The sequence below is a fragment of the Trichomycterus rosablanca genome, chromosome 16, assembly GCF_030014385.1.
Source record: "Trichomycterus rosablanca isolate fTriRos1 chromosome 16, fTriRos1.hap1, whole genome shotgun sequence".
Taxonomy (NCBI): Eukaryota; Metazoa; Chordata; class Actinopteri; order Siluriformes; family Trichomycteridae; genus Trichomycterus; species Trichomycterus rosablanca.
The window spans coordinates 27,669,937-27,683,702 of record NC_086003.1 but is presented as its reverse complement, the minus strand read 5'-3'; the positions used below and the strand labels follow the sequence as shown (position 1 = coordinate 27,683,702).

General features: G+C 40.7%; 1 protein-coding gene across 2 annotated transcripts in view; it reads right to left on the bottom strand.

Annotated features, from left to right (window-relative positions):
* Positions 1-976: 976 nt before the first annotated feature.
* The window catches only part of myo7ab (myosin VIIAb), a 54,167-nt gene continuing 41,377 nt past the window's right edge, over positions 977-13,766 (bottom strand). Inside the window, exons 30-47 of one of the 2 annotated variants that reach the window (XM_063012306.1) lie at positions 13,594-13,764; positions 12,754-12,871; positions 11,394-11,520; positions 11,134-11,303; positions 10,851-11,041; positions 9,205-9,329; positions 8,575-8,729; positions 7,993-8,146; positions 7,480-7,635; positions 7,262-7,367; positions 6,069-6,182; positions 5,867-5,954; positions 5,671-5,777; positions 4,682-4,867; positions 3,936-4,052; positions 2,964-3,047; positions 2,765-2,884; positions 977-1,139 (exon numbers count right to left, since the gene is read on the bottom strand). In XM_063012306.1, coding sequence (XP_062868376.1) covers positions 1,059-1,139; positions 2,765-2,884; positions 2,964-3,047; positions 3,936-4,052; positions 4,682-4,867; positions 5,671-5,777; positions 5,867-5,954; positions 6,069-6,182; positions 7,262-7,367; positions 7,480-7,635; positions 7,993-8,146; positions 8,575-8,729; positions 9,205-9,329; positions 10,851-11,041; positions 11,134-11,303; positions 11,394-11,520; positions 12,754-12,871; positions 13,594-13,764 — 2,370 coding nt within the window. In that variant the 3' untranslated portion in view covers positions 977-1,058. The remainder of the gene's footprint in view (positions 1,140-2,764; positions 2,885-2,963; positions 3,048-3,935; positions 4,053-4,681; positions 4,868-5,670; positions 5,778-5,866; positions 5,955-6,068; positions 6,183-7,261; positions 7,368-7,479; positions 7,636-7,992; positions 8,147-8,574; positions 8,730-9,204; positions 9,330-10,850; positions 11,042-11,133; positions 11,304-11,393; positions 11,521-12,753; positions 12,872-13,593; positions 13,765-13,766) is intronic. The other variant, XM_063012307.1, reaches the window with a different exon arrangement.

Genomic DNA, 13,766 nt, shown 5'->3' with positions numbered 1-13,766 from the left:
TTAATCATTGGGTTTTAAGTTTAAGTTCTAAAACATGCATTTTTATTTCTTTACCTCATACATCACTTTAAGCCAGTATCAATAGCTTGGCTGTCATCATTCATGCACAAATCAAGCCTTGAATATATTTCTGGCTTCAAAAACATGACTATCAACATGCCCCCTCATTAGGTTTTACTGCCCCCCCCCCCAAGCAAAGCAGTCCAGAACCGGGGCTGATTTGAACCGATCTTTACAGTGAGCCATTTAAATAAACTCGGCTCATCAATAAGAGTCGATTCTTTCGGCCCCGATAGACTGTTTATAAAATAAAAAAATATGTATTTAGAAGAGCACTATGTTCATAACTGTGATAATGTTTTTGTTTTATATTTAAACCCTATACTAGGTTGTTTAAGCCTTAAAACTTTGATTATTTGAACGGATCAGTGATCCATTTAAATAAACTCGGCTCATCAATAAGAGTCGATTCTTTTGGCTCTGATAGACCGTTCATAGGGAAGTATAGCACACCCAAAGTGTTTAATGAAGGTATTTATTTGATTATTTACTCATTTGCAGGAACTACTTCATTGTGATTTGGGCCTCTTTGTGTCCATGGCCACACAATACTGGACGCAGGGCAGAAAGTCAGCCCACGGTCATTCATATAATGACTTACATCTAGTGGGAATTTAGCATAGTTTAATCTACCTTCTGCCTGTGTTTAAAAAGACATGGACACTGGAAAACATGCCAAACTCCTCACATACACTAAATGAGGTGAGAGAATCCAACCCAGATCCCCAAGACTAAAAGAATGTGTTTGTCGATTATTGTCATTAAGATGAAGATCACTGCACTCATGGGTGCACCTTCTTGCATTTTCCACATTTTCATACAATTTAGTACATTTTAAATCCGTATTAACTTACAGACCTAAAATAATGAATCGAAAACGTTTTTCTATATACAACAAAAAGACACTTAAAAAAGACACAGTGTTAGGCTTTAATGGAGTTATTCTGTGTAACAGTGAAAAAAGGCTTTTTATTTGTTGCGTCGTCTGTGCTGCTGTTTTAATAGGAACTGCGGTGCTTCGCCATCGTACTCATCATCTGACTGATGTAGGAGGTCAGCAGGTCATCCATTTTGTAGCCCTGTGGTCAAACAAACAAGTCTAAATAAATATACATGTAGGTTACGCATTAAAAGCCCGGCTGCACCAGTAACTTAGTTGGTGTTGTTTTGGCATGGCCAGGCTGACACTGAGTAGCCAGAAATGGTCCAACATCGTGGTTCAGTTATCTGTTTAGTCACAACTTAGTATTATAGCTTTACTTAACTAGTAATTTGGGAATTCATCTTGATTTTGCAGGTGCACAAAATGTATACATTGAAAGGTTGTGGAAAATCAAGATTATTTTTTAGTAATTATCTTATTATTATGATGTGCCACTTCTTTCCTGATGAGAATGGTCTTCTCCAGGATGACAGTGTAACACTGACAGGTCACTAAGGGTTCCAAACTGAATTAAATTAAACGCCTCCTTTATTTGTCATACACCATTCAGCCATAACATTAAAACCACCTCCTTGTTTCTACACTCACTGTCCATTTTATCAGCTCCACTTACCATATAGAAGCACTTTGTAGCTCTACAATTACTGACTGTAGTCCATCTGTTTCTCTGCATGCTTTGTTAGCCTTCTTTCATGCTGTTCTCCAATGGTCAGGACCCCCACAGGACCACCACAGAGCAGGTATTATTTAGGTGGTGGATCATTCTCAGCACTGGAGTGACACTGACATGGTGGTGGTGTGTTAGTGTGTGTTGTGCTGGTATGAGTGGATCAGACACAGCAGCGCTGATGGACACCTCACTGTCACTGCTGGACTGCGAATAGTCCACCAACCAAAAATATCCAGCCAACAGCGCCCCGTGGGCAGCGTCCTGTGACCACTGATGAAGGTCTAGCAGATGACCGACTCACACAGCAGCAATAGATGATCGTCTCTGACTTTACATCTACAAGGTGAACCAACTAGGTAGGAGTGTCTAATAGAGTGGACAGTGAGTGGACACGGTATTTTAAAACTCCAGCAGCACTGCTGTGTCTGATCCACTCATACCAGCACAACACACACTAACACACCACCACCATGTCAGTGTCACTGCAGTGCTGAGAATGATCCACCGCCTAAATAATACCTGCTCTGTGGTGGTCCTGTGAGAGTCCTGACCATTGAAGAACAGGGTGAAAGCAGGTTAAAAGTATGTAGAGAAACAGATGGACTACAGTCAGTAATTGTAGAACTACAAAGTGCTTCTATATGGTAAGTGGAGCTGATAAAATGAACAGTGTAGAAACAAGGAGGTGGTTTTAATGTTATGGCTGATCGGTGTATATTCATACAGATGTGTGCTTGTTTGGAAGCTGGGGTCAGAGTACAGGGTCAGCCATTGTACAGCACCCTTGGACCTGGATTTGAACCCACAACCTTTGACTGATAGCCCAAATCTCGTGCATGACTGTCCCCTAATGTATAAAAACAGTGTAACGCTATGACCTTTCGCAGTCATCAAATGGTGGGTCGGTGGTTACGGTAGCGGACCAGTAATCAGAATGTTGCTTGTTCCAGCCCCACCACCATCTAGTTTCTATTATTGGGCCCCTGAGCAAGGTCCTTAACTCATAACCGCTTGAACTGTAACTGGTTACCAATTAGGGAGATGGACTAACGTGTTAGACAAAGCTCTCCATCACTGTGGGCTCGACTTACCAGCGGCGTCTCACACAGCAGCTTGCTGCCTCTCATGAGGTTGCCGATGGTGATGTGGAAGTAGGTGTTCCCACTGCTCCAGTTCGAGATTTTGGTGAAGGGATGTGTCGTCAGGATCTCCTGCAGACAGACAGAAGAGACGACTGAGTGAGGACGGATCACAAGCAGCATCTCAAACGTCTAAAACATACAGACCCACCTTCGTTTTTGGGTCGATCAGGCCGACGCCGTGCTTGTTGATCGATATCAGCAGGAACTCCGGAAGGTTTGGATCAGAAGCTTGCTGTAAAGAAAATACACGAAAGCTGAGATAAAAACATTAGGACACGCTTTCAAATTATTGAATTCATGTGTTTCAGCCACAGCAATTGCTAATGTGTAATAAATCAAATGTATAAGGTAAATTATATGCTTCCAAATTTAGGGAAGGCCCTTTCCTGTTCTGGCATGTCTGTGGCTCTGTAAGCTCTATAAAGACCTGACCCGCACAGAGCCCTGACCTCAGCCCCACTCAGCAGCTCTGGAATGAACTGGAACGTCATGGAAGAATGGGCACAACTTCTCACAGACATACTTCAAAGTCTTCTGAAAAGCCTTCTCAGAAGAGTGGCTGCTGTTCTACCCGAAACGATCACATAGAGGTCACTCAGTTTTAATATTGCTTGTTTTTAATATGGGATGTCCAACATGCTCATGGTCAGGTGTCCAAATACTTTTGTTCCAAGTATTAAACACAATATTTAAAGACACATTGAAATAATAATAAATAATGGCAAAAATTCAATTTAAGATGTTGTGAACCTACATTTTCTGAGCTAGTCTTTGCTAATGATTCACTAAAGTCTGGTCTATAAACCAAAATGTTGATTGTTCAAATCCTTGGTCCACCAGGCAGCCACTGTTGGGCCCCTGAGCAAGGCAGGTAACCCCCTTGGCTCCAGGGGTGTTGTATAATGGCTGACCCAACATTTTTGAGTTGTGGAAGAAAGACTAATGATCCAGAGGAAACAGACAAGCAGAAGAAACCACAACAAAGTCTACAGCTGAAAGCTCTAGAGCAAAAATAAAGAAGCAAACGTCATCCAACAAACCTCATGTGGCTGCTCCACAATACTGGAAAATTAATTTATTATTATTATAAAACTTTAAATATAAAAAAAATAAAACTAACTTTGACTTCAAAGAAAGCTGATCCAAAAGTTGGCCACTTGGAGAGGATCTTGAGGAACGTGACTTTGGCATCTTGTTGACTTTTCCCAGCATGTTGGTTGAAGCAGGTCAGGATGGACTGCAAAAAACAAACTGGTCAAGCAAATGGTCGAGTAGATTCCAGAACACAGGTTTGATGAGTTTTTTGTAAAAAAAAAACTCCAGTGGCCAGCACAGAGCCCCGAACTAGGCGAGCTAGGCCTTCTCGTTCATCAAGTGACTTGTGAAGACCAACTCTGTAAGTATCTATCTATTTCTCTCTGTCTGTCTGTCTGTCTGTCTGTCTATCTATCTATCGGTTTGTTTATCTGTCTGTATGTATGTATGTCTGTCTGTCTATCTATCTATCTGTATATTTGTCTGTCTGTTTGGCTGTCTGTCTGTCTGTCTTTCTAGCTACCTGTCTGTCTGTCTTTCTGAATATCTATCTGCCTGTCTATCTATCTAGATATCTATCTTTCTGTCTATCTACCTATCTGTTTGTCTGCCTGCCTGCCTGTCTGTCTGTCTGTCTGTCTATCTATTTGTCTGTCTGCCTATCTATCTGTCTGTCTGTCTTTCTGTCTCTGTCTGTCCGTCCGTCTGTCCGTCCACCCATCATGTCAATCAATTCCTCATCTGCATCCATATTTCTGTATTTTTTCTGTATGTTACTACACATATTTAACACGGCTTATAAACGAAACATTCTGTGTGAACAACACTCACGCGTTTCCACTCGTCCGCTGAGAGCTGCTGGATCAGATCCTGAGGAACGAGATCTTTCAGTGTCTTGGAGAAATTTGCAAACTGTGATTTATCCTCTTCAAACATCACCCGGTAAATCAGGGCTCCAAGCTCGAAGGCCTCTTCACGTGAGCACTTGTGGTAACCACGCAGGTATTTAGATAACTCCTGACCAACACGGTAAAAATCTATATTTTAATTACATTGCATATACAAGTGTAAGCACAGTACATGAATAAAAAATTGGGACACCCCTTCTAAAGAAACACCAGCGTCTTGCACAGAGCCCTGACCTCCACCCCACTCAACAGTTCTGGAATGAACTGGAACATCAACCGAGGCTTTCTTGACCAACATCAGTCCCCCAACCATTTGAATTCCATCATTTGTTGACTGAATGGGCACAAATTCCCACAGATATGCTTTAATGTCTTGTGAAAAGATGCTGTTATAGCTGAAAAGATCACAGCAGTTAAGGTATTGGACTAGTAATCAAAAGGTTGCCGGTTTAAATCCCAAGATCTTCAGGTTGCCACTGTTGGGCCCTTGAGCAAGGCCCTTAACCCTCAGTTGCATAATTGTAAGTCGCTTTGGATTAAATAGTCATAGAGGTCGCTCTATGTTTGTTTTTAACATGGGACATCCAACAAGCTCATGTTCAGATGTCCAAAAACTTTTGACCATACAGTGTATTTGGATCACATGATGTTAAACCTCTGATTCACTGGGCGAAAGACAGGAAACACCCCGGACAGGTCTCCAGTCCATCACAGGGCAAACGCACACACACACTCATACCTGGGGGCAATTTCAGTATCTCCAATTAACCTGACTGCACGTCTTTAGACTGTGGGAAGAAACTGGAGCTCCTGGTGGAAACACACACAGACGGGGGAGAACATGCAAACTCCACACAGGGACCCAGACTGTTCCAGTATAAACCAGTACCATCACAAAGCTAAAACTTTTACCTGGTAGTAGTGAAAGATGGTATCAGCTACAGCGTCTTTGCCCGGCACAGTGTTGGTCCAGAGTTTCTTCATGAAATAAACCTGATAGGTCAGGGAAGGCACGACACCTTCAAAACATACAACGTTCACCATTAATGCCGTTCTGTAATCAATAGTGTCATGTATTACATGTGAAATTTATAACAGAACTCATTACCGTCCTTTATATGTTTGGCTTTTTTAATCCAGTCAGTCAGATGTCTAACAAAATCAAAGAAGAAATCCCCGTCTGGAACGCTGATGACCTGAGAACACACACACATACTTACACTTTTTACTTCCTAAATAAAATAAAGAACTCATACAGACGTCTTCCTCACACACACTGAGGCCACTGTTTCACTGCAGAATGATTTTACCTTGTCGGAAATCTTGACAAACAGGCTGAAACCTTCGGATGATTTGAGCATCAATCTGCTGGAGATGTTTAGACAGAATTCTTTAGCCTTAGTGCTCGACTCCACTTCAAAAACCTGCATAGAAAATATATATTTAAAGAACTGAAACAAGGAAAAAGAAGGAAGGAAGGAATAAGAAATGAAGGAAGGATTGAAGGCAGACTATAAGGAAGGAAGGAAGAAGGAAAGAAAGAAGGAAAGATGGAAGGAAAGAAGGAAGGAAGAAAAGAAGAAGGAAGGAAGAAGGAAGGAAAGATGGAAGGAAGAAAAGAAGAAGGAAGAAAAGATGTAAGGAGGCAATGAAGGACGGAAAGAAAAAAGGAAGAAAGGAAGGAAGGAAGGAAGGAAAAGGAAGGAGGGAAGGAAGAAGGAAGTAAGGAAAGATGGAAGGAGAGAAGAAGGAAAGAAGGAGAAGGGAAGGACAGAAGGAAGGAAAGAATGAAAGATGGAAGGAGAGAAGAAGGAAGGAAGAAGAAAGGAAGGGGGAAGGAAGAAGGAAGGAAAGATGGAAGGTATGAAGGAAGGTATGAAGAAGTAAGGAAGAAAGGAAAGAGGAAGTAGGAAGTAAGTAAAGATGGAAGGAGAGAAGAAGGAAGGAATGAAAGAAGGAGAAGGGAAGGACAGAAGGAAGGAAATAATGAAAGATGGAAGGAAGGAAGAAGGAAGGAAGGGATAAGTAAGGAAGGAAGGATAAAGGAAGGGGGAAGGAAGAAGGAAGGAATGAAAGAAGGAAAGAAGGAAGGTATAAAGAAGTAAGGAAGAAAGGAAAGAGGGAAGGAAGTAGGAAGTAAGTAAAGATGGAAGGAGAGAAGAAGGAAGGAAGGAAAGATAGAAGGAGGGAATGAGGGACGGAAAGAAGAAAGGAAGGGAAAAGGAAGAAGGAAAGATGTAAGGGAGGAAGGAAAAAGGAAAGAGGGAAGGAAGAAGGAAGGAAAGATGGAAGGAAGCACACGGAGCTCCTCATAATTCGGTCAGAATATTAGTCAGAATGTGGCGTCTTAGTAGCAACATTTTAAAGTATCTAAGAATTTAGACATGCCTTTTTCTCAGGAGCGAGTAGGATAACATTAAATGTGTCTATGTACAAAGATCACTAGCTTTAAAGACCCTGTGTTAATAACAACATTAGGAACATGATTATTTTGCTGACTGACCTCGTCTGTATCATCAGGGAAGTAAACTTTATGGAAGATCTGTGTGGTTTTGTGCTGAATGGCTTCCACTTCCACCAGGTGAGGAGGGTACTTCCTCGGACCATTTCTGTTTGAGCAGAAAAGCACACGTAAAGAACCATAAACACTTTCCTAAGATTGATTATTGATTGATTATTATTGATTAATAATTGATTGAGTGTATGTAGTCTCTTCTGTACCGCAGGGCTTTTTGCAGTCTCTGCATGCAGTCTGGAGCCAGCGCCTGGTGCTTCCTGGACTGTAGGAACTTCTGAACGTGAGGCAGGAGGATGTTACTGGGAGGGAAAAGTCCAGTGCAGAGCCACAGTAACTCCCAGCCCTTGTCCTCACTGTACCTGCACGAATAAACACAAGGGGTCGATCTTAAGGCCGATATGCTTCATCAGAAGTGAATCTTAGAGCAGCTCAGAACAAACGTCCTGAAGAAATAAGCTTTCTTCCCTGGAATTACTGGCCACAATGCAGCAACACACCCCGGACAGGACAATAGCCAATCACTTCTAAGTAGATGCCCAACCGGCTCTTGGCACTGCTGGGGATTTGAATCCCGGATCCCTGCATTAGTGGGCTAGCATAATTTCATTTAAGTTAATGGAGAGAAACTAAATACAGAATTCTGTTTTGTTTGATGATTTGAAATCAGTCGATCTGACAAATGCTGGGTTGGTTCGGCTCTGTGAGAGTAAACTTACGTGACGTGGTTCTCAGTGAGCTGCTTCATGATCTGACAGAAAATCTCATCCTTGAGATGTTCAGCCCTCATCGCTCCCTCGAAGATCTGATCAGTGAGTTCATTAACCGAGCGAATTCTCTTAGCTGGATAGTCGCCCATGTACTTCATGATGGGTGGAGCGAAGAGTTAAGAATCAACAATAACGTGATAAGAATATTTACATTTAACATACTGTATATACATGATTTACAATATTCGTTTTATTAGAAATGTCCATTTGTAGCCCTCTTATAAGATTCCTGGACAACGATGAGGAAATACAGGCTAAACTAAATAACAAAAACAGATAAAAATATGTTTGACCTTGAAGTGACTAAATCACGATCATAATTACAGCAGCAGATATTATTTCTGAAGTAAATTAATAATTACAGCATAAATGTGCTATTATGTAACTCATTGTGTTGATGACTGTACAACTTTACAAGTAATTTATTTGACAGTAATGTATAGTGCCAATAATCTCCAGTGCATTACTCATCGTAATTAAGATATTAGGGTTTTTTTTTTCATTTTGCTGACCATGTGATGTAAAGGATATCGATAAAGGCCAGGCAGGCGTCCTGTGAGAGTTCCTCATGGTTCAGGACTTTTCTGAGCAGAGGTTGTTTGAGAGGTTCTCTGGTGCAGCACCACAGTTTGTCCTTCCCCCTGCCCTTCGTAATCACACGACTCAGGGTGCTTTTAGCAGGATGTCTGAACCCAGAGAGTCGAATAACAACACAGAGAAGCATTTAAGAGCATTGTGGTGGAAAGACTGGATTATGTGTAGAAATAAGTTTGTCTTTTGTCTGCAGTGAAGGATCGGACTGACAGAGTCTCACATGAAAGCTCTACAAATGTGATAAGAAGGAAAGAAAATAATCATCCTTTATACTCCTATCAGTGACCTTGTAGGACTGTAGAAGGTTCCACCTTAACAGAGATTTCTTAGCTAGAACAGGACGTCATACTATGTAATTGACGCACTTCTTGTCATGTATGCCACTTTCTAACATTCCATTGTAGCCGTATTGTTAAAATATTGGAATTGGACTACTGGTAATCATGCCCTAAGCATATCTACAGGTTCTAAGTAGAAATTAATTATGTATTAATACTTCTAGTGTAAATTAAAAATTTTCTCCCACAGCATGTAATGTGATGAAGAGGGCAAAGAAACCACAAGTACCTGAAGTCATTATAAGAAAACTCCTCCAGGGTGTAGGGCTTTACTTTCTCCTCACCATCCGTAATGGTCAGCTGTGATAAACTGATGGAGTCTCTACACTGATCTGGAGTCATGCTGACCAAGGCCTGTCATATAGAACAAAAAAATAAAAAGAAACAGAAAATATCAGTTTTATAGTAGGTGCAGGTATTAATTCATCTCTCTTAACACTCACTCACTCACTGTTTTGACCGCTTATCCAATCAGGGTTGCGGGGGTGCTAGAGCCTATCCCAGATTTTCAATGGGCGCAAGGCACACAGTAACACCCTGGACGGGGCGCCAGTCCATCGCAGGGCAGACACACAAACACATACACACACCCATTCACCTACAGGACAATTTAGTGTCTCCAATTAACCTGACTGCATGTTTTTGGACTGTGGGAGGAAACCAGAGCTCCCGGAGGAAACCCACACTGACACGGGGAGAACATGCAAACTCCGCACAGAAAGGACCCGGACCGCCCCGCCTGGGAACCGAACCCAGGACCTTCTTGCTGTGAGGCGACAGTGCTACCCACTGAGCCACCGTGCCGCCCCTCTCTTAACACTAAATAAAAAATAAATCTATTGAATGATCATTTAAAAAAAATAAAATGCCTTGTCAAGAATTGTTAATAGTTTAAATAACATTATTTGTTTGTTTGTTTGTTTATTAAGATTTTAACATCATGTTTTACACTTTGGTTACTTTTATGACAGGAACGGTAGTTACTCATTACACAAGGTTATATTGAACACAGACATGGTCAATTTTGTATCTCTCATTCACCTCACTCGCACATCTTTGGACTGTGGGAGGAAACCAGAGCTCCCGGAGGAAACCCACACAGACACGGGGAGAACATGCAAACTCCACACAGAAAGGACCCGGACCGTCCCGCCTGGGGATCAAACGCTGGACCTTCTTGCTGTGAGGCGACAGTGCTACCCACTTAGCCACCGTGCCGCCCAAATAACATTATTTAACATTATATACACGTTACCATGAGTATGAGCTTATCCCATTTCAAAAACAATTGGTGTTAAAATAATGTGAACTTCATATGAAGGCATCTCACTAAACTTTGAAGTATGACTGTGGGAAATGGTGCCCAAACAGTAAAAGATGACATATATGAAATATTAAACAGAAGGGCATGGCTAAATGGTGGCCAGGAGTACAGGAGCACAAAACCTGAGCCTGTCCAGGTGTGCCTGGTACCAAATGAGCTGGGATAGGCTCCAGCACCCCCCTCTATCTTTTGGATAGATTTATGTTTGGAGGATGCCTTCAACCTTCAATGTGTGTCCAGATGCCTACCAACCTCTAACTGATAGGTACAGTGGGAATCCATGGTGGTTTCTGCACTTATCAGCCAATAATATCAAGCATCAAAGGACCTGGTGCACCCTATGGTGCAAATACTTTTTAGTTTTTCTGTTCATGTTGCTGTATTCCAGGATGATAAAGTCAGAAGCAAATCAGTTATTTTTAATAATTGATTTTATTCTGTGACGTATAAACTCAATAAAGACGAGGGGTGTCCACATACTTTCGCTCATATACACCGTAGCGTAAACCTAAACTCTGATTCAAGTTCTATGTTCTAGATGATAGACGTACCACGATATCATACTGTGGTCTGGTGATGGTGGGCAGCACATATACACAGTCCGCGGGGAAGTCTCCTCTCCTCTTGGTCCTATCGTTCACCCCGTGAGCCCAGCCGGAGGTCAGAACGTGTTCTCCTGTGTGTTCATCCAGCAGGATCAGATCTCCCTTTGAGAAGGTCAGGAATGACGAGTTGTGTCCAGCTGAGGAAATAAAATTGGGACAGGACGCGTACAATATCATTACAATCGTGATTCTGGACACTGAGGCTCCAAGGGGGTTTCAAAATGCTCACCAGGGTTATGGCCGTCCTCGAGAGCCACTACAAACTTTGACCTCTTACGCAGACCTTCCAAAAAAGTGTCCACCAGGTCACAGATGTCCTCGGCGTTGTTGGAGGTGAAGGTGTATTCGTCTCCTTTAATGGTTGCCAGTGTGAAACTCTGACCCTGAAGCTTCCCTCCTCTGTAGACCAGATCATGAGAAGTCATTCAGCACGAGACTAAATTAAGCGTGATTCAATTTTCACGATGTTTTGTTTGGACTCGGACGGACCTGCTGCTGGATACCGCAGTGATCTCTGGGAAAGAGAGCTCCAGGAGAACTTGCTCTTCTTCATCCACAAAGTAAACTCCGGTCCAGTTCACTGCCACTATCACGTCGTTCTTCGGCAGACTGGGTCCTAAAACAAATGAAATATGATCGGCATCATAAAAAGTCTGAACGTTTGTTATAGAAATTTTAGAAAGATTCATTAACAACAGTAAACAGTGGTCAACATGGACATTCTTTCTTTTCAATCATGTCTGTATGTAGCTGCCCAACCGGCTGATAGCACCAGGATTCCAGTGCTCTTTATTTTATATTTTTATTTAGCAATAATTTCTGTTTTTTTCTCAGTAAGCATTTATTGTATCCAGTTATCAGTTGTTTTGTTCTATTTAATGATCATTATTATTTGATTTTAGTTTTTCTTACATCAATTTTGTTGATCTTTTCAGTAATCATTTATTTTTGTTATCAGGTACATTTATAGTGATTGTCTGTTTTTTTTTGTTTTTTTCCCCCTATTTTTAATATGTTTGTTTGCTAATAGTATTTTTTTCCAGAAAGAAAAACATGCTCTAATTTTATGCTCAAGTATTTTTACTTTATTTTATCTATTTAATATGTATTATTTTATTTCTTTGTATTTATTTATTTATTTATTTATTTATTTATTTATTTATTTATTTATTTATTTATTATTTTACTTTTTACTTTTTACTATTTTTTAATTATTATTGCTTATTTATTTATTTCTATTTATTTATTTTACTTTATTTATTTTTATTTATTTATTATTTTACTTTATTTTACTTTATTTATTTTTGTGTATTTATTTATTATTTATTTTACTTTTTACTTTGTTTTACTTTATTTATTTATGTTTATTTATTTATTTATTTTACTTTATTTATTTATTTTACTTTATTTTTTGTTTTTTTGTTTATTTATTTATTTATTTTAATATTTGCCATAATAGTACCAGAAGTCAGTCATGAATTCTTGTTTCTAAATTATAAATTGCAGCTCAGATCACAAATTCAAATGATGTCTTCAGTTACTAAAGTCCTCATGGGCTGAAGATCTCAGAGCCCAGCAAACCCAAAAGGTGGAATCTGTAACTTATATTATATATTATTATGCTATTAGTGATATTAGCGAGCTAACATGATAAACGAGCTGTTTTTATCTCTCCATCAGTATCTAATAAATATATGATTATGATAATATATAAACAGTGTATCGTAGTAAACATTAGGGTAACTGTAGTTTGGTTTGTTTCATCTAATGAAACTAAAGCTTGGTCATTACTGACCCAGAGACGGCCGTCACTTGGAAAATTTGAGCATGTTCTCTATCTGTTCTGTACCTGAGAATTTGAAGGCCTCGTAGAAGCGAGAGAAAAGCAAAGGCCACTTAAAGCGAGCGAAATCCACCACGTCTTCCTTCACTCTCTGAGGATCGAACCTCTTCTGTGTGTAAATTCCCTGTGGATTAGAAATCGTCCGTAACATGAGTCTCTGTCTCCACTGTTCCCATCAGCCCCCACTGGACCGATTAATATGCATCAAATCCAGCCAGCACACGTAACGGCAGCCACTCAGATGATCTATAATATAGATCTGGTGCATCGTTAAAGATTCACGTCCAGCGCTGCGGCCTGTGGAGGGCACTCGGATAATTAAACCAGTTGCCCTTAAACACAAGAAATGTCACCTTAGTTACTAGCATCAACTGTATGTTTACATTTTTGGACAAAGTAAACAAAAACTATCCAAAACACTGGAGGTTAAATCTTACTCAAGGGTCCAACAGTGACAAACAGGCAGCAGTGGAACTTAAATCAGTGAATTTTGAGTTACTAGTCCAGTATCATAACCCCAAAGCTACACTGCCCACATTAATAATACAGACATCAGGGATTAAAACTACAAATTATTTTCTCCAGCTGCTCTTTTAAGGGGTCGCAACAGCAAATCATATTTAATTTGGCACAGTTTTTACACTGGATGCCCTTCCTGATAGCTCACTGGATAAGCTACTCGACTAGTAATCAGAAGGTTGCTGGTTGCCACTGTTGGGCCCCTGAGTGAGGCCCGTAGCCCTCAATTGCCTAAACTGAATCCAGTCTCAACTGTAAGTTGCTTTGGAGAAAAGCATCCTCTAAAACATAATTAATCTGTCCAGCACAGACTGGATACTGCACGACCTTTTTGTGGGTTGACGTGATGACCTGTGCCCATTTCTCCACGGTTTTGGATGAGCTGATCTCTCCGTCTGGGATGTAGGAGGTGATGAGGGTCAGAAGATGGTCGTGATGAACCTCTGTCCCGTACTCGACGTAGTACTGCTGAGACGCCAGCTCGGCCAAGTCCTCCTCCT